Below are 25442 nucleotides of genomic sequence, written 5' to 3'. Positions count from 1 at the left end.
ATTAGTATTTCACCCTGTTGCATGCGTAGCCTGCTCTGCTATACCACCTGTGGAGGTGCCTGTGTACTTACTTTGGGTTAAGAGGGGGCAAACGCTTATAAAGAGGTTTAAAAGTCTCATGCGGTGTCATGCTGGAGGAATTAGGCAGCATGGCCAGAAAGAAAAATAACTAGTCAGGATAGAAAGGATGAGGCTAGAAATGATGTCTGACATACGCCCAAGTCACTGCTCTGCACAGCTGAGCAAGAGTTGCTGCCTTTTGCTGCCTGCTCCCTCTGCGTTGCACAAGAGGGGCATTTGCTTGCAGCACTGCTGGGCTGCGCAGGGAAGGAGCTCTCGCCCCCTTCGCCCCAGAGAGCATCCCCAGGGGTGGTGCAGAAACCTGAGGGTATTTGCAGGGTACCCCATATCCTGATGGGGCACAGCAGGCGGCAGCACGCTGCCCAGGGCAGCGGCTCCCTGGTGCTAAGCAGGGACAGGAACAGGATTTAAAAGCTCAAACTATAGAAGTAATTATAGCAATAAAAGCAATAAGTTGCAGGGGAAAAAGGAGCAAAGAGCTGTTTTCTCCTCCCAGCTGAAACAAGTTTAGGTGCCTCACTGCCACAGCGTTTGTCATTTACTTCAGTCACCAAAAAAACCCCAAGAGCTTCCTTTGGGGTGAATTCCCTCCCATGACACATACACAAGCTGCTAAGGTGAAGCAAATGCTACTCAATTAAAACCACAGGAGTAATTTAGAGAGATGAGACACTTCATTCCTCCAAGAGTATTGGCATTAATGGAACACAATTACCTTCAAAGTCACATGGCAGATTTGCAAATTCTGTGTACTGTGGCTGCAGATGTACAAGATGACTAAAAAGTTGCCTTTTTACCCAAACAATACTTGCATTTGATGTCACTGGTCCATTTTCCCCTGCTGAAAAGAGCCCTAACAACACCTGTAGAAGCCTTTCAGAAAAAGGATTTAAAAACAACACATCTGAAGAAAGCTCCCAGCCCTTTTTTAAACTGAAAAAAGAAAAATAACATGGGAGCTTTGATAGCTCAGGAGTGGGAACAGACTCACACCCTCCTCTATGAATGCACTTGGAGGAGTGCAGTGTATGTTACCCCCAACTGCTGGGCACGGTCATGATTCCCAGCTCTTTCCCATGGGGTTCCCTGCCTTCACCCCATGAACTTGCATTCCTAATGCTCAGCCTGCCTGCAGGTCCCCTCCTGCTCCAGCAGAAAAGCTCCTGGGGAGATGCGGAGCACCCATGGCAGCTTGCTGGGCTGGGCACAGCATCCCAACAGCAGCAGGTAGCACAAGCATTCCCAAGTAAGGGAGAGGGGTAAAAACCAGAGCACACGGGTGTCCCTTGCTGCGGTCACTTGTGTTTTGGGATTCAGTCACTGTATTGTACGAGTTGGCAGTGTGGCCACCAACAGCGTCATTATATAAAGTGTTGAGTCAGTCTCCGGTGGCCAGATAAATTGCAGGACTGTTCTTTTAATTTTAGACATGGGCAGAGCTATAATTAAAAAAAAAAAAAAAAAAAGCTTCATTACCTGTAGAGTTACTTAGCTCCCTTCCTTAGGGCCTGGCTGGGAATAGTTTGAGATTAGCATTATCAGCTAGAGCAATGTTAGCAGGAAAGCAGGTCTAGGACCCTGGAGCTGTGCCATGTTAGACACTACGATCTGTGATGGCAAAGTGGTGAAGGCCGTTCAGTGCAATTTCCATATCTACGCATTGTGCAAAAAGTTGGGTTTTTTTTTGCTTTTGTTTTCCAAATCTACAATATTCTGCATGCTAACAAGTGTGACTGGAAGGTACCTTCTGCTCAGTAAAAAGCAATTTGGAGAGAGGAAGCCCAGGACTCTCACTTGTAGAGCTTTCTTTTGCCTCAAAGCTATTCTTCCTTTTAAGCTATAATTCCAAACACCCAGTTGATGTTTCAGAGGGTGCATCCCACCATGAAAGCCTATGGGGTGCTGAAGCACTTCTGAGTCATCTTTACTTTGGAGATGTTGCAAACAGATGCTGAAACATCCTTTATGGAAGCACCAAGAAGCCACTTGTGCATCTTTGGTCTGTTGGTGCTGGCAAAACTGCAGCTGAACCCTGGATTTACATCCCATAGTCAAGCAAGGGCCTGAACATCTATGGGTATTGTAACAGCAGCATCAGACCACTTTGGGAGAGGTCTCTGGGGTCAGAGGTACTCAGGCTACTTCCCCCCACCCCCGCCCCAGTTGCTGTAGGAGCAATGGCTATGGCTTGCTAGGCTGCTGCAAAAAGCTGAGTGCAGTGAAGCCCAAGGAGCATTGTGCAAACAGCCAGAGGGAGCAGCCTTGGCAGCCAAGATAGAGTTTCATATTTGTAAGAAACATTGTGGAGAGAGAAAGCATCCCCCCCCTCTTTGAGCAGGAAAACTTCATCGAGCAAAGCTGATCCAGTTTCTTGCTGTTGCTGTTTTGTTAGCCTACTTAGCTTGCAATTTTATAATAGAGGCTAGATTTTCCTAGCCTGCACCCAAGCAGACCAAAAACCATTAGAAGAACTGAAGCCCAAGCAGCATCCACTTTTACTGCACTCAGATGAGACCAGTGGAAAAAAAACAAACCAGCAGAAGTTGCAGATGAGATGCCAAAGATAAGGCAGCAGTAGAAAATAAGTACAGGACTCAACACTTCACTGTGTCTGCAGCAAGAGGCCTTTAATGAAGGCTGAATCAGCAGAGTCTTGGTAGCTGCTTTTGAAGGAGAATGTTTTTTCTAAACAAAAAATATGTAATTGCACTCAATGAAACAATGCTTATCAGCGCCAAATGGCCTCAGAGCATCATCTGGCTGTTCTTCTGCAGAAGACCCAGGCAACGTGATTTTGTGCTTCTTTTCATTCTGTAACGGGGTCTGACCCCGAAGTTCTCCATTCGGGTGTTTTCAGCAGGGCTTATTTGACACTCAAGCAACAAGTTATATTAGAAAAGTTACAGCTTCACTCCATGTTATCATTCCTCTTAACAATGTTTATTGCTTCTCCAGTAGTTCAAGGTCAGATATAGAAAGTGACTCAAAGTCTTTTGTTGGTCTGACATCTCTAAAGTAATGGAAGTCCCCATCTGGCAAAGACAAACCTTCCCAGGGTACAAGCATCAAAAAGGAAGGGAGAGAGAACATTTTAAAAGCAAACCCGGCATTGATTACTGACTGTCTTTCCCTGGACTTGCTCCATTATATCTGCTCGCATCAACCCAGCATCTCCCATCTTTCATACGCAGGAGCCCCAGTAAGAGCCCGCTAGACTTGCAGGCTCATGCAAGTACCTGCATGCCGGAGGTGAAGCATTCACTTGAAAACCAGGGTACACAAGATGAGAAGGTCCTTTTAGCACCGGCTCTGTGTGGAGGGCTTGCACAGCACCTAATACCGCCCTGGGCACCGGCAACTTGTTCCAGGGCACTTCTCCAGTGCTGGCAACTGGCACCCATGTAGAGGCACACTTTCCAGCTTTGATTTCAACACAGCCCTTTTTTCCTAGGGCTGCTTTAATTGCCTACAATTAGAACTAAAACCAAGTTTGGCTTTGTAAGGACTGGAATTGATTTCTTTTTTCAAACATCTGATGATGCTGTGGCCTTTTGAAAAAGAAGTGTCAGCCTGTGATCATTTATGCATCCTACTGCCTAGGGATTAAAGGCCAGATGTATGGTATTTATGGTAGTTTCATTCAAGGAGTGAAACACCTGTAGGAGCTGAGAACAGCTGCCCCTCCTTCTTCCAGTGAAATGAAGGAAAAGGCAGGGACTTTACATGCTATCATCAAAATGCCAAAACCCCTTTGGGCAGAGCTACATCTTAAGTAGATTTGTTTAAGCACCGAGCCTCAGCCCTTAGCAAAAATGCCTCAGCAGAAGTACAAGCCACAGCACAGGGCGTTTGGCAGCCCTGGTGGGACCCTGAAGGTACAGCTGGTCACCCCAGCCCCTGCACAAGAAGGGCATGACCTGGCCAGCTGGGACTGAGCTGTTAATGAGGTGCAGACAGAGATCTGACCTTGATTTCCAAATGCCATGCAGGTTTGCAAGCTAGCAACAGGACAGGGAAGCTGCAACAGTTCTCATCCTGAAGTTTTGCACATGGAGATGTAGACTTAACCTGCAGTCGCCTCTTGCAGGTTTGCTTCTCTGAATAGGAAGATGCTGATGGTTAACATAGCATCACTCCCAAGCAGACCTCAGTACTTATGCGTGCTAATTAAATGCTTTCAAAACCACAAGGCTGACCTTCACTGCATGCCCACAGATTTTTCTCTCATTTAACAATCAGAGGGTTGACAGAGTAGCCTATTAAAGGAGTAGAAAGGCAATGCTCTAGATGCTGTTGTTTTTTAACCTGTTCCAAGTGTCTTCTGCTTTTCATCTGTAAGAGAGGGAAACCACAGTCACCTGATAACCCACCAGGAGAAACCAGGCTGGAGACAAGGAGTGCTTGGCTCAAATCAAGCACAAGGTCTGATAAAATAGCAAACATGCTTAAAACTGAAGTTTACTGTGATATCTATGCAATAAGCCATAACAGCCATTACATGTACAGGTACTTACATAACCAGAGAGCCACTCTATGTGGCATAGAGTTGTCCTTTGGGAGATGCCCTCTAGGAAAAAAAAATAAAGGCAATTAACAAAGTCTGACTTCCCTACCTTTCCCAAGGACACCAGTAATTTGCTCATTGCTAATAAAACTTGGGATGTCTCTACAGAGAACTTGAATTCCTGCCAAGGAATTGGTTTCACGAATTAACTAAAAGACCAGATCAGTGCAGTGCACCGCATGAAAGGACATCACAGAACAGCCCCCGACAGAGCAGCATCTGAACTGGAGGGAGAGCCTGAAATAGTCCCTGGCAGCTGGGGGGGGTGTGCCACGGACGCTGCTGTGAAAGCTGATCAGTAACGAGCTGCTTTCTGAAGACAAGACAGACTGAATTTGCAGCAGGCACCTTTTTAGCAGAGAGAAGGACCTGGGCTTGTACCTCGCCAGGTCTCTGTGGGGCGACAGTGCAGGAGCATGCCCTTGCTCGTAGCCACCCGAGTTAGGCAGCCCAGCAAGCTTCCACGTAGCATGTCTTCAGTTTCATTCATGTCATTAGGCAGCTTCCTTTATAGCTAAGCATGTGGTTGGGTGGTGGGTTTTTTTTTTTTCCCTTTCTTTTTTCTTCCTCTGAAAAACATTTGGTACTTCCCCCGCAAGAAATCAGAAGCTTTATGTCTGATAAGAGGCTGGAACAGCTTCCTGCAATAGGAGAGCATTCCTCCTCTGCTCTTCCTGCGGACCTCAGAACAATGCCAGCGCTTCCAGCGTCAACAAGCATTTACTTTACCTTGTAGCACAGTCATTTAGGGCCCATCCTGTGCAAGCATCTCCCCAGCCAGCACCTCCTGTGAAGGGGGGGGGAGGCTCTTTTTCCAGGAGCTTGCTTTAAAAAAGGCATTGCCACAGCTGAAACACAAGGAGCAATCTGGGAGATTGAATCAGAGCCGATTCAGAGCAGCTGTAGCCAAGCAGGGCCCTCATTTGGACGAGTGGGGTCTGAAGAATTTTTTTCTTTCCCCTTGAAAGAGAAGCTAAATAGGTTTTTTTTTCATGCTCTGATCTTGAAACGACTTGTGCACATGCTAGACTTGGAGCATGTGAATCCTTTTACAGGAGTCAGTGGGACTGAATGTGCTTGGGATTGAGCACACACAGAAGAATTTACAAGGCTGGGGATGTATTTTGTCCTGGTTGCTAAGTAGGATGGACATTATGGACCTGCGTAGATGATTTATACTACCCTGCTTTCTCTTGGTTTCTTTTTTCTCATTCCTGCTTATCTGTTCTTGCAACTTAGAAAGCAGTATCGTATGTGCAAGTGTGTATGTCTATAACTGAAACTACAGCCTTGAACGTCACACAGGGAGTTCTATGGAGGCTTTGACAGAAAGTCTTATAAAGGGAGTTGTGTATTTACAGCTCCTGATTTAGAAGGCTGGGTGGAGAGATGTAACCTGACAGCGTCTGATCCGTGTGGACATATGTGGACAGAAAAAAACCTGCTTAGTGGTGTCAGGGACGCTTTATGGGGAAAAAAGTATGAGACTTGCTGGCCTCTGCTACAGTACTCTGCCATAATGCATTACTTCAGCGTGTTTTCCAAACTGAAATAAAATTGCATGATAGAAACAGGGGAAAGGCTTTTGTTCTTCCCATACTGCTTGTTATACTTTATGATAAGACATACAGGCAAGTGTATGCCCTTAGCAGGTGTCTGGAAGGAGACCTGCAAGTTCATGCTCTCTGACCTCTGGCTAAAATCTGAACTTTAAAGAGCTTCTCTGGAAGCCCCAAGAGCTGTGCTGCGTCCTGCAGACCTTCACGTGCATGGCTTTGAGCTTCCTGAGCCTTCTCGCACATGCAAAGAAAGATGTGTTGTTGAAGGGGCTGCAGGACCGGGACGTGACGCTCGTGGTCGGACAGACTCGCCGCTGCCGTAGCGGTGGTGGAGCAGCTCCGGTTCTTGCCTCTCTCTGCGGCCGGTGGTTTCTTGGGGCAGCGGCTGTTCTTGCTGGCAGTGCAAAGGGGAGGGCAGTTGTTCTGCTGGAGCCCTCTGCCTTGCTCTGGTGTTGGGGTGGTTCTCCAGCTGCAGTGCTGGAGACCTGGGTGGGTGCTGGGGCTCGGGGGACGTGGGTTTGGCTTTGTGGCAGTTGCCCGTGGCTTCTCGCTGGGAATAGGGCTCCTGTGTGTTTTTAAAGTAGGACCTACACGTTTGCTGGGAGGCATTGCCAGCAGAGGGAGCATGAGTGAGTTCCTCCCACCTACGCTGGCTGTCCAGAACTGTCAAATACCACCTTTAGTAATTTAGGTACAAAAATAAGCAAATAAGCTCTTATATAAAAAAAAAAAATAAATAGCAAAAGGGAGCTGTCTAATGGGGTAGCACAAAGGCAGATCGGTCAAAGTCTTGACCATGTTGAAAACTTAATCACAATATTTGGCTGAACCTTTATAAAAATTCCCCATGACAAAATGTCAAGCAAGGAAGCAGATCCTCTCCTTCTGTGCTCGTGCTGCAGGTGCCGCAGTGTTCCTCTAATGCAGGAAAACCTCTGTGCGAGATTGCCACCAGATTTCTAATCAACTCCTCTGTTTGGCCTGAGCTGTGAGTGAAGGACGGAGCATGAGCAGCATATCACTGGGAGGAAAATTACGTGTTGATTTGAAGTTCTTCTGAGTGTTATTTGCACCATGGAAGAGGAAAGTGGGCCAAAAATTATCTTCAGTTCAACACTTTCAGTTGAAACGAACAGTTGCCAGCTGCCAAACAGAACAGCACAAGCAGAGAAGTAATTAAGTCTAGAGGTGTCTTGTACAACTTTGACATTATTTATTAAATCTTTTCAACGCAGAGGTGCTATTTTCCCATGAGGATCCACAGGGATTAACATAGCCTTCCTGTTCAGCAGGGACCTTCCGCAGAGGATGCTCGCTAAAGGAATGACTTGTGGCACACTCCTCTGCTTCCGTGGATATTCCCCTTTGGCTCTAGAAGTTATTGTTACTCTGTAACTCGCACAATGACCAAGTCAATGGGCAGTTTTCTCTCTATGGATCATAAATTTCCCATTTTGTCCTAAGGTGGCTTTACTCAAGTGCAGAAAATTATAAACCCAAGTTTTATATGCAGCGCATCGGCAGTGGAAGATGGCTGGTAGTGGTGTAGCTTAAATGTCCAACATTTACATTATGCTGAACAAATTAAATCTGTGCTTGGTAAAATGAGACTCCTGCGGCTTCCTGGAGCACCCGGTAACAGAAATAAAACCATATCTCAGATTGCCCTGTGGTATTGATTAGGTTTTATTCTGTCCTGCTGCGAGGGTGATGACACCAAGGCAGATACCCCACAGACAAGGTGCGATCCTGCTCAGCGAGCAGAAGCATTTCTGCAGAGAAATGGAGAATTAACATGTAGGGAGCAGCGGTTCAGAGCTGAATGATAAATAACTGAGCATGCTTTGCTGGGAACAGTGACACCCCACGGGGTCGGTTCGCTGAGCTCCCTGGGGGATTCCTTCCTGGCCCATCACACCCTCCCAATGTCGCAAAGTCCTGCTTTTCTCATGTTTAAGCCTCCTAACTCATTTTGCCTGAACAAGCCTCAGCACTTGCCCACGTAGCTTTGCCAGGGGATGCTACGGGGCAGCATCTCGGGCATGGGAGGGCGATGAGGGGGAGATGCCACCGCTCGCAGAGGGCTGTCCACCAGTGCTCGCGCGTGGGTTGTCCCTTTTGGTGCGTACAGCAAAAAAATGGGCTGAAGCCTGCAGCCAGGTGCCCAGGGGACAGATACTTGCTGCAGCTATTGGAAAGGCTAAGACAACGGTCTGGCACAGCCTTTATGTACGTGTTCCTGCTCAGCCTGGTGCTTAATACATCCTTAATAGCAACATGTACTCACGGTAAGCACATGCTTAAATGTAAGCACCAAGACATCAGAACCTTCATAGCTGGAGCTGCAGGCCTGGATCGGGCTTCTGAGTCTGCAGCACAGCAGAAATCAGCAAGCGGGTGGAAATGTCACCTTCGTTTTCCAAAGCAATTTGCATTTCCCTGGGCTGGCAGCACATCTGACAGCTCCAAGAGGCCCTGGCGCGGGAGGCATGGTGCTGGTGCTGCTGGGGCGGCTGCCCCTTGCCCGCTCTGCCAGGTGCACGGACTTGTCCCCCCTCGGTGTCTGGGCAGCTGGGGCAGATGTAGAAGCCGATTGTTTTTTTCAGGGGAAATGAAGCTGTGCAGCAGGGTCCTTGCTCTGCCAGTGATGCTTTAAAAACACCTTGCAGAACCCCATGGGAGTAACTCCCAGCAACTCCCAGTTTAAAAAACCTGAAAATCAAAATTGAAACTGGAGGGAGACTTTGAGCAAAAAGGCATCTGTGGGGTGTTTGACAGGGAGGGGATCTCATTGCCCTAAGAAAGCTGGGTTTCGAGGCTCTGTAAAGTAGTGGGGAAAGGAGGTGGCTACTCCCTTACTGTGTCAGGTTTTCCAGGGAGCAGTGGGTTAGGAAGTGGAGAAGTATTTCTAGCTGGGCTGGGGCCAGTGGGTTTAAGGCCAGTCTTGTTCCCACCATGACTGAGGCAGACGGGCCACATGCTTTTTGTGTTGAGTGTCGGAAACTTGCTGCTACCCGCTAGGTATTCATCTGGGAAGTTGGTCAGGGTTCCGTCGCTGCATGTGGCCCTTCACTGTGAACTTTTGAGGTGAATTCTTGGTGGATAAGGGGAAGTAGAAGAAAAGCAAGTGGAGTCCCAGGAGTGATGCCCGGCTTGCAGCAAACCCACAGCATCCCTGCTCACACATTGGCTGTGGGAGCTTCAGCCCCTCATCCATGGGCTGCATCGTGTGGGAGCACCCACCGGCACGCAGAGCCTGCCTGTCCCTTGGGAGACTTTCTAGGGTGCTGCCGCCGCACTGAGGAGCAGAGCCCACCCTGCCTTCTGTGCCAGGGGCAGAGCCAGGGCAGGGAGCTTGAAGCTTGGCCGAAAGGCCCGAGTAAGCCTTGCACGCCACGAGGCATGAACGTTTGGAAAGCACTTCACCCTTCTGCCTGCAGCGCTCTGCTTCCGCTGCCTGCGGGCGTGGGAGGCGGCCGTGCTCCTGCCTGCGCGTCCCCCATGCACGGGCAGCAGCCCACCTCCTCCGGCGCCGCTGGCAGGTGCTCTTTGGCAGGGAGAAAATAGAAATGAAGGTAGCAGCAATGAAAGCAGCCGCATCCTTCAAATCCTCCTGCACAAAAGCCCTTTTGTTCCCCGGGTGAATTCCAAAAGCTTTTCTCCAGTTTTGATTCCAGCAAACTCCCACTGCAAGCAGACGGCCGAGGGTTTGAAAACAAAGCAGCAACTAAACGAAAAGTCCCTCATAAAAAATCCCCACGAGGGCCGGAGGCTCTTGACAAACAGCTTCCCTGGCCTGCAATTCCTGTGGATTTCCTAATTTGAGATAAGCAGCAAAGAAAACAGGCTCTGGGATGGGGAGGCAGTGAAGCCAGCGGACCTTGGCAGAGGGAAAATAAGGGCTTGATTTATGGTGACCTGGTGACTGGAGGGAGTGACTGCCCCTGCCACTTGCCTCCCTGCAGCTCCACTGCTGTGATTTCTCATGATAACAGGGGCGAGGGAAGAGGCCACGAGGCTCTGTTGCTCTGTGGCATCTCCGCCACTATCGCATCTTTCCCAGAGCAACGGTGGGATGCAGCTGCTGGAGGTGCAGGAGCTCTGTGAGGGATGCAGCCTGCTCCAGTGACGGTGAGGAGCAGAAAACAAAGTCCTTGTTGGCACTGCTTGGAGCCCAGTAAGGTTTCCCTGAGCTGCCTTTTGGCTCTGGCAGCCTCACGTTGGGCAGCTGCAAGTGATTTGCAGGATTTGAGGGTGTCTGAGGCAGTGTGGTGGAGGAGTGGAAGTGGTTTTTCTCTGTGTGTAATGAGGAAGGCTTGGGTGCATCCATGAAATTTAAGTTGATGGGTGGAAAAATAGTTAGGGAAAGCAAGGTGAGAAGAAGGAAGAGGCTTTGGTTCCTATAGAATTACTGTCAGGCTACTGGAGTTGGGGGCGTGTGTAGGCAAATTGTTGAATTTTGCATTTTGTGTTTTTATACACGTGCCTCCACAGTGGTCTCTGGAGGATTCAACAAGTCTGGAGCATGAAGGCACAGCCCCAGCCTCGGCGCAGGCAGGTGTCTCCTTGCAGCTAAAGGGTGTCAGAGATGTCTCACAAGCCTGGTGGGGTTCAGTGCTGCTCTCCCATCCTCAGCTTGAACCGCCTCCATGGGTTTGGGCTAATACTCTCAGGTGCCAAGGGGAGCGGGACAGTTGTGTGAGCCTGTGCTGCCTTGTGCCCCCTGTACAATGTGGGCAACATCCTTTAGCAGCTGCCAACATCCTCATCCATGGAGGTTCTTCGCTTTGGTGGATGTGAGTCAGAACCCAAAGCAACAGAGGTGGTTTTGTTTTAATTCATTATTGCGGCACACCTGCACACGAGGCAGAGAAGGGACATGCACACAAACAAATCTTGTGCAACTTCAGGAGTTGGAGTTGAGATCCTTATGGGTCCCTTCCAACTTGAGATATTATATGATTCTATGATTAACTTGCCTGCGGCCATAGATGGGGTTGTTAGAGCTGAAACCGGAGCGTGCACAGCCTGGTGCTCTGTCCCTTCCACCCACCACCTCCTCCCCTCTTTTATCTGATGGATCACGAGGCAGTGCCTGTCCCTGACAGAGCATCTTGCGGCTGGGGTGAATCAGCAGAGAACTCAACGGTTGTACTTTGCAGCTGACTGGGAGATCCCAGCACCAAGGAGGAAAGCGGTGATCCCTGGAGAGCTGTGCAAGGGCAGGGCTGGTGCTGCGGGGCAGCTCGGGGCAGCCGAGCCCCAGCCTGGGTGGAATTGCCTTGCAGCAGCTGCTCCCAGCTGTGGTGCATCGAGTGCCGTTCCTGCTGGGTGTTGGTGCCACTGTTTGCACAGAGATGCTGCTGTTTGGGAGGAGCTGTGCCCTTTCCCCCAGGCCATCGAAGTTTGAGCAGCTGGATGCACACGCCAGATGAGTTCAGCCAAAGTGTTGTAACAGGGTTTTTAATATTAAAGTCTCTTGTGCCCCATGCTGAAAGCCGTAGGCAGGCAAAACTCTCGTATCTTATCATCTCCCACTTACATTAGCTCCTGAAATACAATGGATTCAGGGCTATTTTGCATTGCAGCTGTTTTCTGAAGAAAAGCTGGCTAATCTAAAGGCTGCCTCAGCAGTGCAGGGTGTCCGGAAAGGGCTCTCTCTTGCCTTGTCACATCCACAGATGCCAATGTGGTCCTGGCACCAGCTCAACAGGAACATGGTGGGTGGCCCCATGCTGTGCCTGCAGTTCCCTTGCTGAGACTGAGAGTGATGCTGCATCTGGGCTGGGAAGGGACATTATCTGGAAAAGTTGTTTGTTGCCATCTCCCCATTTCCTCTGAGCTGTTAGCATCGGAGGGGAGCATGTAGCTGCTCATCGTTGGTCTGTGAGCATGAAAATGGGCACTGAAGGCCCCGTTTCCTCTCACATTGGTATTCCTGCAAGTAAATGGTGGAGTGGGGTGCAGGGAACACATCGGGGCAGAGCCCAGTTGGGAAGTAAAGTCCAAGGTCTTGGCAATGTGAAGTCCAAGCCAGTGGGGGAGCCCCTGAAACAGCTCAGTGAGGTGCTGGCAACTTTTACAAGACACAAAAGATCATCCTAAACCCTCATATCCTCTCCCGTGCAGCCGTGTTGTATCACCCCCTCTGTCAGACAGCCAGTTGTCATCTCCAAGCTGGTGTTGGGTACTGGTGTCCCACGAAACCTGCTGGAAGGCTGCTCCAGCGCGTGATTACCCCAGTGCTCCCTGCAAGCTCCTGTGGACTAGAGCTGCAGGGGGACCCAGTTTTGTTCGGTGGGAGATTACAGGAGGGTTTAGAGTTTCCCAAAAGCTCTATCAGCTCCCTGCCCCCTTCCCAGAGTCCCTGTAGCGCTGTGTTCAGTGCATGTCTTAGCACAAGATCTCATGTCTAATCTCTATCTAAGTGTCTCTTCCACTTCACACTCAGAAGGTCTTAACTCTTCTACAATTTAGAGATGCACTCTTATCAGAGTGACAAACACACTCGCATAACCAAAATGTGCAGATAGATAAGGAGAAATTGCATCTCTCTGGTTTCTGTATTGAGATGAATAAACACAGCAGCCTGCAGTCTTTTGCAGGATGTGTTAAGAGGAAAATGGGCAGAGTAAGCAAGATTAGCCTGAATCAGGAAATTACCTTCAAAATTGAATTACTGAAATACAGAACTTATTGAACGGCAGGCAAATAGGTTCTGATATTTGCACAGTTTGGTGACATTTCTGTATGTTTCTGCACTGCAGGATCCAGAGATTAGTCTGCTGGAGTCCTTTCTGCAAAGCTTTCTGCTTCGCCTTCTTCCAGCGTTTTGTTCTGGTGCTGTTCAGAGCTTTGCCACCAAACCATCTACGGCTGGAGGCCAATCTTGAGGCAGGCACAGAGGCCTGACCTTGTGATTTTACCTTCAGTGAAGCTGAAGATCTTTGTCTCCATTGTGTTTGCGCCTCGGCAGAGCTGACCGACGTCAGCTGCCGCGAGTTGAAGACGCAGCTTGCTCCCACTCTTGCAGCGGAGACAGCGCTGAGACGCAAATAACCCGGGTGTGATCCGAGCAGATGTTGCACAACCTCTGCCAGGCAGTTCACGCGGTGCACCTCTGTCGCTCCTTGCAAAAGCTCTGCTGTTTTGGTTTGGGGCCTCTTCTGCGCTGGGTTTATTCCAGGTTGCAGGGTTGAGTCAGAGGAGCGAGTTGAGCCCTGTGACGGAGGAACCCCGGGGCAGCCGCCAGCACGGCTGGGTGCTGGGGCACGGCTGGGTGCTGGGGCACGGCTGGATGCTGGGGCACGGCCGCTGACGGGGCAGGACAGCAAATTACATTTCCAGCATTGCAATATGGGTGCTAACAGTGCCAGCAAGTAATTTGGGATTGACTGGTACATAGTCACTGGGTGAACTGTGCCCAGACCGTGGCACGCCATACTCTTCTTATCTGCAGGGGATTTGGGAATTAAAAAAGAAGGTGGATGCAGCATCATCTGCTCATGTGTTGTGCCAGTGTTTCAGGGTTTTGTACTGTACAGATTTCCAGATACTGGTTTTCCACATGGAATTCTGGGGTTTTCTGTCTCTGTATTTTGATTGCTTAGACTGACTTTGAGAAAAGAAAGGATCCTCCTCTGGGCTATGGCTCTGAGGTCATCTTCTCTTTGCCAAAGCAAATTTGGTTGCACTTGGGGTGATGTGTTGGCTGGTTATGTGTCTGGAAAGTGTCTTTAGGAGCAGGTTCCCCTTACTTAGCGCAGTGTGTCTCAGCCATCAGTCAGAGCCAGAAAGGAGATGAAGGGATAAGGAACTGGCTGGGTCATTGCACTCAGAGACTTGCAGTCAATGGCTTGATATCCGAGGGGAGACCAGTGACAAGTGCCGTTTCTCAGGGGCTGGTATTGGGGCCAGTGCTGTTTGACATCTCTGTTGGTGACACTGACAGTGGGATCAAGGGCACCCGCAGCAAGTTTTCCACCAACGCCAAGCTGTGCGGTGCGGGAGATGCGCTGGAGGGAAGGGATGCCATCCCGAGGGACCTTGATGGGTGCGAGAGGTGGGCTCGTGCGAACCTCATGGAGTTGGACAAGGCCAAGTGCAAGGTCCTGCACATGGGTCGGGGCAATCCCAAGCACAAATGGAGGCTGAGCGGAGAATGAATTGAGAGCAGCCCTGAGGAGGAGGACTTGGGGGTGTTGGTTGATGAGAAGCTCAGCATGACCTGGCAACGTGTGCCTGCAGCCCAGAAAGCCACCCGCACCCTGGGCCGCATCCAGAGCAGCGTGGCCGGCAGGGCGAGGGAGGCGATTCTGCCCCTCTGCTCTGCTCTCCTGAGACCCCCCCGCAGCGCTGCATCCAGCTCTGGGGTCCCCAGCATCAGAAGGGCATGGACCTGTTGGGGCGAATCCAGAGGAGGGCAGGGCCGTGAGGATGCTCAGGGCTGGAGCACCTCTCCTGAGAGGACAGGCTGGGACAGCTGGGGTTGCTCAGCCTGGAGAAGGCTCCGGGGAGACCTTAGAGCAGCCTCCCAGTACCTAAAGGGGCCGACAAGAAAGCTGGAGGGGGCTTGTTACAGGGGCACGTAGCGATAGGACAAGGGGGAATGGTTTTGAACCGAAAGAGGGGGCATTTAGATTGGAGAGAAAGAAGAAATTCTTCACCACAAGGGTGGCAGGACACCGGCACGGGGTGCCCAGAGACCTGTGGGTGCCCCATCCCTGGCAGCGTCCCAGGCCGGGCTGGATGGGGCTGGGGGCAACCTGGGCTGGTGGGAGGGGTCCCTGCCCAGGGCAGGGGGGTTGGAGCTAGGTGGTCTTTAAGATCCCTCCAAACCAAACCATTCTATGATTCTGAGAGGCAGAGGGAAAAAGCAAGGAGAAGTGACTCAAGCACTCCATTTAGCCTGCTGGCATATCCAGATTTGGTATGAAATGAAATGTGCTTATTTATTTATTTTTGGAGAAAAGCACCAAAAAGAGAAGTGGTGCACTAGGACTTCAGAGCAAATAAGGGCTGTCCCGTGGTATTTCTGCACTTGATACAGTGTTTCAGGTGTGTCCTGATTCTAGTATGCCTTGGCAAAATCCATCACATTCGTAAGAGTGCTCTTGCCTTTCCTGCTTCCTGTCCCAAAATACGGCTCCTGGAGGGGAAAAAAATAAAATTGCTTCAGTTCTTGGGACATAAAGATTGGAGTTGGCATGCGGACACAGGGTGCAGTGATGGGGCTGGCAACAGTGATGGGGAGCTCAGACCTGGATGTACCAGTGGCCACCAAATGGGCCGGCAGCTGCACAGCACCCAAGCAAGAGGAGGAAAGCCCGGAGGTGGGAGGCATCTCAGCCCCATGGCTGCAGCAGCCTTGGCTCCCTTCTCCGGAGCAGCCCTGAAATGAGTTGTTAAGGAAACAGATTTCAAGTTTGCCGTTTCCAAGGAGGTATTGCAGACAGCCACAAGGGAAGACACATCTAAAGCATGTGCAGGAAATGTCCCTGTCCTGCACAGAGGATGTACTATGTTCCTCACTGGAGCATCTCCATTTATCTCCAACCAGTCCAGTTGCTCATGGCAGTGATGGGAGTGCAGCCAGTGGTCCTTGGCCACCCTTACTTATTGATAGGGCTAAGGGGAGAGCAGCTGAACTACATTTCAAGGAGCAAATAAAGCACAATATCCACTTTATCTCTTCCCTTGGCCTTTGGTTGAAACTTCAACAGGTTTTAAGAATCTCTTGCACATTAAATTCCTTTTCTGTGCCTTAATAAGGGGTCGGAAAACAGATTTTCAGGCCTGCTTCCACATCACTGGTGCTTACATGAACACCTAGCTTTTGGTTTTCTCTACAAAGTAGGGCTTTGGCATTCACAAAATGGGTGGTGGGCACAGCTCAGCCACTCACCCACCCTGTCCCTGGCACCCTGCTCCGAGTGGTGCACAATGTGGGTTTGTGCAGCTTTACCAAAGGGTTACCAAGACGTGCAGCCCAGGCATGGAGGCAGAAGTGACAAGAGAACTTCCCCTGGCATCTCCCAACCCCAGCCACTGAACCAGTCACCAACACTAGCCTCCCTATCACCTGTAGATCTGTCCCAAAGATATTTTAATCAAAAGAGCATGGCTTAATTCCATACTTTGCCTGTATGGCAAAATTCAAAGACTTGCACACAGACAAAGCCTGTGGGAGGAAGGTGGTGGTGGTACTGGAGGCACTGTGGTCATGCCTGTGGAGATGCCACAACAACCCATGGGAGGGCAAGTGGGGCTGCCTCTGGGAAGTGGCCACCTGGGAGGTTACATTTATATTGCTAAAACCACCAGAAGTGGCTAGTTCCTGAATTTACACCCATTTGTGTTTGTTCTGTTTGACTGAGGACTTGATTTCTGTTTCAGCTGGAACGGAGCCAGCTTGTAAAAACAAGTCCAGGTACAGCTCCGGCAGTCTGGCTTCTCCCTCAGACCCACTCATTTAAACTATACTTTGTTATCTACATGTATTTTAATTTTTAGGCACAACAATTTGGCAGGGAAGCTCAGGCGTCTTTGCTCAGTGACTGTTGTTTAGTCTAGAGGTGCTGAGTGTTTGACTGTGGGGATGTCAGGAATGCTCCCAGCCTTCCCCCTCCTCTTACGCTTGGCTGGGACATCCCCACTTGTGGGATTCCTTGGTGGAGAGACCTGGGCAGAATCAAAGGCTTTTCACCTTGAGAACTGGTGAGTGGTGGTGAGGTGTTGCTGGGGCAGATGACTGAGGACCAAAGGAGATGGGCAAGTCTATCACCAGCCTTGAACTCTCATGTTTGCTACGATGGGTTTTTATCAGCTCTAATCATTATGTATGCCTTAAACTTTAATAATTTGCAAGCATAAATAATTAATCTGTGAGATGATCTTGAATACTTGTTATTGAAAAAAAAATGTTTTCCCCTCTTTGGTCATTCTATGTGACATTTATGTTAAATATGAGGTTGCTACATCTTCTACAGCAGCAGTTGCTCCAGGTGACCCTGCTGTGCCCTGGGTGCCATGAGAAACTTTAAGGTATCTCAGTGTTCACGTGCCTGGGTCCAGGCATATTAATGGGTGAAGTTCTCTGGGGTTTGAATATTTCCACCTGGCCTGCAAGGTTTGGACTTCTCTTTGACAGCATCGAGTCTACCGTTCCTTGCTGAAATATGAGCTGGAACTGGGCTTTGGATAAGAGATGCCCTTTGCAGCTGAAAACCAAGTCTTTGCATGAAGAGCTGTTTTCTGCCGGGCATTTCCAGGGCATCTGGGACAAAAAAAAGAAAGAAATTAATCTTACTTTCTGGGGTTTTCAAGAACCGTCTCAGTTTGGGGTTTTGCATCTAAGCCATGGCCACGGGTCCTTTCCCACCGCAAAGTAGGCATAGCAGCACTTTGGTATCAGCGAGAGGTTGGTTGTGCAGCCGTTCGGCACAGAGCTGTCTTGCAGAGCCCGTGAGATGCCGATTCACTCCTCTTCCATGGAATCGCACCGAGCATTTCCATTTTGCCCTTGTGTTAGGGCGGGGGTTTTGCTTACACAGTTAAGTACAGCTGATAGGGGAAAAGCAGATCATTTGGCTTTCAAAACTTTTCAAGAAATCAGAGAAAAGAGCATTAGGAAAGACAGGAACAGTAAATGAGCCACTTTTATCTCAAAAAAGTGGGAGAAAGAGGCATTTCCCGCCTGTGAAATTTTACCAGCAAATTATATGCTAAAGAGTGCTATTTGAAAGGAAGTGTTGCTACATGGCAATTGAACACAGCTTTAATAATAAATTGTGGTGAAGACAGAACTGGTTAATATCCTTTGAAGGAAATAGGAGCTTTTTGTGGCAAGGAACCATTTACTTTGGATTATATCATAAAAAGTTTTTAACTGCAGTGAAAAGTCTGGAGACTGGGGAATGGGATTTTCCTTCAGAAGTAAAAGTTTATTTTCTGTTACAGCATATGTGGGTAGTGAATTCCTCTGTCTTCCCTTTCTTTATTATTCTCTGTTATGCTTCCTACCCTTTTGCTGTGAAACTTTGAAGTTTCTTTTTTCAATATTGATATTTAACACTGCCCTAATTGAAAGGGGCTAGCAACATTAATCTCCCTGTACGCTCTGTCAGTGCTGGTGAGAAGAGGTTAACGAGCCCAGTGGAAGTTGTATTTTTCTCCCCTCCCTCAGGAACTGGGTTTAAGACCTTCACAGGGAAGTATTTAATGTGTTTTCATTAAGTCAGGTTTTCTTTTTCCTATTAGGATTTTGCTTTCAGACCTCACTTTGTTCTCAGCATTGACTCTCTTGCGCTGGCCGAGGCAGTGCCCGGGCGGGGGGCAGGCGGGGGGTAGCTGGGCACAGGCGGTTGCAGCGATGCTGCAGCTAACTGCTTGCATTACTGCTGTCCTGAGCAGTGCGCTTGCCAAGAAAGCACTGAGGGTTTTTAAAGGTGGCAACATCTCTAGCGCGAGTCAGTTCAGCATTTACTGTGGGTAATTGCTTTGCTAGAAGAAAGTAGATTTAAGCTTGTGCTTAATGTTACAGATACCCAGGGTGTTCTGCTGAATGAAAACTCACTTCTGAAGATGTCTCTCAGCATTGCTCCACACCAGTCTGTTTCTTCCCCCTCAAGTATTCTTAAAACTTGGCTTTTGAGTCAAGTGCTTGTGGAAGTCTCCATGTGGGAGATTGCAGGGAGAGGTCTCAAATGAGCTTTAGCTTGAGGGTGCAGAGACCAGAAAGCCACCAGTGGCTGTTTACATGGAAAACTCATGACTTCTTGGGTGCTGGGGAGCAGATACATGTTCCCATCTGTTGATCAACCAGGACTGTGAATGTTTTGCAGAAGGAACCACGTTTAGATTTCATGCTTTGTATGATGGCTCACTGGGACTTTCCTTATTGCAAACCCCAAGGAGTCGCAGTGAACCCTCCACACTGATGCTCAGGCCCTGGCTGGTCTGTGCCTCAGGACCGAGCCTCGTGCTATTTTGGTGTCTGAGACACCCGGTGTTTCTGCACAGCTCAAACACGGATGCCTGGTCTGCCATGGGTTGCTTTTGTGCTTCAGCCTGCTTCTGAGTCGGGGACTTCTTTATTTAGTCATCTGTTTTGATCAGATTTGCAATCTCCAAAAGCTCAATTTCTCTGTCAGAGAAATTGGCCAGTGGATTTACACTTGCCACAAGGGACACAGACTGTCAAATATACACGTGGTGATTTTCTTCAGGAAACAAAGCTAAAAATAATAATGAATCATAAAAACACTGTGGAAAATACTGGTTTTCTGGTGGATGGAACAGGTAACATCCAATTTGGTATGCTATTAAGCTGCTTCAACATTCAGAGCTCCTGTAGAGATGACTTTCTCTGCAAACTGCAATTTAATACAGCTTCATCTTTCAAAGCCAATGTCTGCTATGGTAAACTGGGGGATTTTATTTTGACAGCAAGATTGCTTGGCAGTTATTATTGAAGAGAAATGATCTTGGGACTTCCAATTATTTTTATTCTTACAAAAACCCTCTAAGCGTCAGTGTTTGCCTTTGGGGAGAAAGTCTTTCAAGCATGTGTGACCTGGACCCTTGTTTTTCAGAGCAGCTGCAGAGCCTCAGTTGAGCCCTCCCACCCCATGCAATGGGGAGCTGGGGCATGGGGCGAGGGGGGGACCCCGACTTCAGCACCCTGCTGCAGCCTGCCAGGGTGGCAGCCACGGCTCCACAGCACCGTGCTGACCGCTGCTCCGTGCTTCTAGTTTTAAGGCAGTGCCATGTTTAGGATTGCTGATGCTTCCTGCAAGACACTTGCAGACGCTGGCTGCAGAAGGCTTGGAGAGACAAGAATTTTGCATGTTGTAACAAAAGGAGCTCAGAAACTTGGCCTGATCCAGTTGAGAGGCATGACATTTCCTGATTGCAGCTCGAGACTTTCATTAAATAACCATGTGGTGAGCCACGGTGCAGAGGTAACCATGTTCCCCCTCCGCACCACGAGCTAATCCTGCAGGAGCTGCTGGTGCTGCAGGTGCGAGTCCCAGCCGTGGCAATTTCTGTTGCAATCCCTTCTCCTGGTACCACTGTGAAATGGGTGTTTTATTCTTGCTACTGTTGTTGCTCGCTTCTTTCTTGAAAAGAAAACCCCAAAGAACATTAAACTGTGTCTGTGTCTTGGCAACTCAACTGCACGAACAGATTGTGCTTCAAAAAAATGGCAAAGTTTCAAAATATTGTATTCTGTGAAGAAGAGACAAGGAAAATAAACTCCCCAAAGTGCAGATTTTATTTCACCAGAAGGCGGTAGGCTTTTAATATTTATTTGGGTTTGGCATTTTGCTACCTAGTTCTTCTGCTGACACCACTTGTGAACCACGATAAGATTAAATGCTGTACAACCTGTTCTGGTTCACGTTCAAATCAGGTTAATTTCCAGTAGGTTCGTTTTCACCCTTCCAGAGCTACCTGAGAGCAGGTTCCTGAGGTTCGGGTACAAATCCACAACAGAAAAAAAGCAAAAAGGAAAAAACGGAGCAAATTTGTGCTGGTTTCTCTTTTGATTTTCGTTGTGTGAATGTCAGTGGGGATGGATGGTTGACGTATGCCAGGAGGCGGCTGGTGAGTGTTAACAGGAAGAGTTCAGCTCTAGAGCTGAAGAGGCAGTTCCTGCCTCCATGGGCAAGGTGGCAAATTTTTGTCTTTATTTCCCCGTGCAAAATAAGGAGAGATACTGCTTTTCATGTGCGCATGGTTGTCTTGTTTGCTTGAGCTGTGAGAGGATGCAGGCAGGTTTTCAGAAGCAGAGAGGTCACCGGGATGGCAGACTTAGAAACTGTCAGCAAAATGGTTTTTGTTTGCCTACACTGCAAGACCTGTATTTTTGAGATTCCTTTTTTAGCTAAAACACAACAACATCCAGAACACTGTTACCCATTTAGCATCCTGTTAGAGCTGATGTGCGCTTGGCACAGCTTGGGCAAGAAATGGTATCTAGAGCATCTAGCACAGCAGGGCTTGCTTCTCAGTTGTGCCTTCTAGAGACCCTTCTAGTACAACTAGAGAAAACTAGAAGGAAAAGGGTCGCAGAACAGCTCTGCTAACTGTTAGAATTTCTCCACTTGTTTTTCAATGATTTTTGCTTCCTTACACACAAGCTTTTACCTCTTGGGAAAACTGAGAGCTGTTCTTCATGGCTCTGAAGTGACCTTGCTGCTTTTATTTTGCCTTTTCTATGTTAGACTGAAAACTCCTTGCAGCAGAGAATTGGCTTTTTTTTTTCCTCTCCCCTTTTGTAAATTTGCAGCTCTGTCAATTTCTAATACCGATAGTGAGTGTGCACAGTGGTTTCCAATAGATAGTTTTCCCAAAAGGTGTCAGCTGGGTTGTCACAGCCTGTCCCATCCTGGAATGACTCTGCCAAAAGGAGCAAGTATGATCGTGTCTTTTGGAGCAGACAAGGTGGGAGGGAAAAATAAAAATAATAATAATAAAAAAAGATGGGCAATCTGAATTGCCTAATTGCTTCAAAAAGGTCATTTTCAGGTCTGGGTGCCTGTGCTTTGATCTAGCACCCCTTGGCACTAGGATGCACAGACGTCTGTTGACATGAGTTTGTGTCAAGAGGAAAAACAAACTCAAACATGTAGGTAAAGCTTGAGAGAGAGTGTTGGGAATAGAGAGTAAAACTCATGCTTGAAAGAAAGATAGTAATTGATATAAATTGTTAGGTTAAAAATGTTTTAATGCCTAAATTAGATGCTTGTGCCTTTTTGGGGGACCAGAGATTTTATTACACAGCCAAATAGCCAGATGTTTACCTTGGGGTTTCGGTGACATGACTTATGTTTTCAGGTTATTTTATCCATGAAATCAAAACCCCACGCTGAAATGTCCCTGTATATGTTTAGTCATAAAAAGGTTCTTGTATTTCTCTAGTCTGCCTGGCTCTTGTGTCTGCTGGCTTGGACCCCCTTTACAGGAGAGCTTGCATTTGAACTGCTTCAGAGCTTGAGCTTCATCCAGCTCAGAAAAGCTTGGCTGGTCAGTATGAACAGAAACAAATGGCTTTGAAGCCTGCAAACTTAATTCTGCTTTATTTTTGCTGGGTTTGCACAACTTTAATGACCAAGAGGTGAAACATCCCATTTAAACGGAATCAGAATCTGATTCTGGACTTTCAGCTTCAATTTAAAAAGATTTTTAATCCTGCCAGCATTTGCAGTTATGTATCTGGAATGGTTTAAAATCTAAGAAACATTTTAAGGGAACCTACGTGGGTAGGGCTGACGAAGGAGAAATACCTTTCACTTTGCATTTTCACATGGCCTGCCTCTGCCAGAGCTCTTGCCTGTTTTCTGTACCAAGTTGGCAGCCAGACCTTGCAGGTCTAAATGAAGCGTTACTGAACAAAGGCACTTTATGTTTTGAACTCTGTGCCCTGAGTCTACACCACTAGCCTGGCCGGGCATTTATGTTAAATAAGGTCAACAAATATAGACAAGCTGTGTTTTGCAAATTAAAACAAAACAAAACAACAAAAAGGTGCCTTTCTTTAATTCTGCCTCTTTCTTGTTTCACAGGCAGAAAGAGAAACCCTGGGCTGAAAATTCCTAAAGAAGCATTTGAGCAACCACAGACAAGCTCCACGTAAGTCTGCAAACACTAAGGCAGAATAAAAAGAAAACCACGAACCCCAGCTGCCTTCCAACCTTTGCTAGTGCCTGTGCTGCCACGGCCAGGGGCCAGCAGCCGGTCACGGCCAGCGCCTGGGGCTCGTGCTTGCAGGGCTGGGATAATGGGGACCCTTCACAAGGAAGAGAAGCAAAACACCCAGGTTAATTTTGGCACCATTAGGGAGGATAATAACAGCCCTTGTATTTCTCTTGTAGCCCCAGGTACAAGCCAGGGGGTCTGAACCCATCACCCTCTACTCATCGCTGCCCATGGTCCATGTCTTGTGCTGCTTAATGATGTGCCCAGGAAAAGGAAAAACCAGAATGGGCACCTGATATTAACTGATGTGGCACTTTGGCCACCCAGTTTGAGTAATGTGCATTTGGTCAAGGCACAAAAATACATCCCCTTCCCTACATACTCAGCCTTGCAAAAGAAAACCTTGTGCTTTTAAGGCAGTTTGTGCAACTCCAGCCTGCTTGGCTTTCTTTACTTCCTTGAGGACTGACTTTTATTAGCCTGTTAACCCATGCTATATGCCTTAGGTAATCATTTACAGTGGTTTAAGGCCTTTATGCCCATCTAATCCATACAAGTTGGTAGATGTTTGGTGCTTGCCACCTGCCTTGCCTTTCGCAATGAATCTCTGTGGGTTCCCGCGTGGGGAAGTTGGGTGTGAGAAATGCCAACTCCAGCAGCTTCCTTCCTGACCTCTTTTTGGGGGGACTTTGTGGATCTTGGCTGTATCTGTTGATCCTGCAAATCTAGGAGACTAGCTGGGCTGCTCAAGGCTACTCGGGCTGCTGGCCCGAAGGTGTGAGGGGACGGCCTGAGGGACCACGGGGGCTGTATTTACTCACTGAAGGAAAATGGATCTTTGTAAGGAACATTTCACATCTTTTCCCTTTTCTCTCCTACAGGCCACCCAGAGATCTAGACTCCAAAGCCTGCATCTCCATTGGCGAGGAGGTAAGACTAGGAGTTATGGTGAGAAGACAACCTCTGGGGACAGGTGACCTTCCAGGGCTGGCTGCCGTGGTGCTGGCTGCTTGTCCAGGCAGGCTGCTCAGGGGATTGCTTAACTTCAACCCTCCAAGAAAGAGCAGATTAATAAACACCAGCTATTAAAAAAAAAATGTAGCCCATTTTGCTTGTTGGAAGGCAGTTGCTGGATGAATTGAAGCTAAGAAGAGCCAGCCTGGGGGCTTGTGGGAGCCCTGACAGCCACCTTCAGCCACAGACAGCTGACGAGCCTCTGGTGTTTGTGTTTCTCCAACAAGGGCTGTCTGCGTGGGACTGATGGCCCCATGGCCAGCTGCAGTGTGACCTGCTGGTTGTCACTGCTCTGATGACATGTCCCCAAATGCTCACCCTTTGCATCCCATGACACCTGCATCCCCTTCATGTTTTCCACCTTGGAAATGTGTTCCTTGCCTCAGTAAGGTGCAGCTAATCCCCTGGAAATAATGATTATAAAACAAGGAGATTGCTAACGGCAGATTTTACTCTCATTTCAGTTCCTTTGGTAATTTAAAGCCTCCATCCAAAGTATTTCCCTTCGCTGATATTGAAAGCCATCTCGTCAGGTTTCTAACTCAGGGTAGATCCTCCTGTCCTGGAAGCAAATCCTTCTGACAGTGTGGAAACCAGTCCACCTGATGTTCTAAAAAAATAGCAGGGAAAAAACAAAACCGAGGACAGCTGTTTCGATAGGTGAAAATGGCACAGCAGCATTCATAACAGCACTTTAAAGCTGGGCAATAAATTTATTAGGTGCAAAAGATAGGCCTTGGTGTCAGAGAGATAATTTATGAAGTGAAATGCTAATGCAGTAGTGGTTTATGCTGTCTATCTTTGGATGCTTTTCTTTCATTTTTAATTTTATATTTTCCCTGGCATGGAGCAGGGGCTGGAAGGTGGAAGGAGTGTGAGATGCCTCTGGAGCAAAATGATGCAGCACTGAGGCAGAGAAAATGCCTGCTGCTAGAGCAAACACCCGCTCCAAGAAAATAGTTTCTCCCCTGCAGTCCTAGGGATGAGGAAAAGCTCAAGCAATCCAAAAAGTCTCCATGCATGAAGGCAGAGAGCAGAAACACCCTTGTAAAACCCAGAGCTCAGGTTTTTTTACAGACGCAGATACGTGCCTCTCTTGGAAGGACTGACATACTGTGGCTTGCATTCCGCCAGATCTGTTGCCTATTTGTCCAGCCAGGTTCCTTTAGGGTGTGCTCCCTCTTCCACCAGCCTTTCTACACTCACCCCCGATCCCTAGGGAAAGCCACTTTCCCTCCTCTCCCTTTCAACTTTGCTGCTAAATTTAAGAATGGCCTTGAGAGAGTCTAAGGGCTTTTTTGGAGAGGGTCCCGTTGAACAGTAGGAGTAGTGTCAGGCAGTCAGAGATGTTTAAATGTCTGCTGTTACACAAAAATGTTAGTCAGGGCTCCTTTTGCAGGCAACATAGCTGCAAGTGAATGACCGGGAGCCCGAGCGCACAGTAACGCAGTGTACGGGCCCTGCATGCTGTGGCATCCCCAGCCAGCACATTTCAGGCTGCAGGTTTTTTTCTGCTGTGCCGG

At 48.4% G+C, this 25442-nt stretch overlaps 1 protein-coding gene across 2 annotated transcripts in view; it reads left to right on the top strand.

Annotated features, from left to right (window-relative positions):
• The window catches only part of MAP2K6 (mitogen-activated protein kinase kinase 6), a 55205-nt gene that overhangs the window by 3804 nt on the left and 25959 nt on the right, over positions 1-25442 (top strand). For both annotated transcript variants that reach the window (XM_056346491.1, XM_056346482.1), the window contains exons 2-3: positions 22773-22839; positions 23787-23835. In XM_056346491.1, the coding sequence (XP_056202466.1) occupies positions 22773-22839; positions 23787-23835 (116 nt within the window). The remainder of the gene's footprint in view (positions 1-22772; positions 22840-23786; positions 23836-25442) is intronic.

Source organism: Falco biarmicus, chromosome 1 (assembly GCF_023638135.1).
Source record: "Falco biarmicus isolate bFalBia1 chromosome 1, bFalBia1.pri, whole genome shotgun sequence".
NCBI lineage: Eukaryota > Metazoa > Chordata > Aves > Falconiformes > Falconidae > Falco > Falco biarmicus.
The sequence above is the reverse complement of the archived record's forward strand: the minus strand, read 5'-3'. Positions and strand labels throughout refer to the sequence as shown.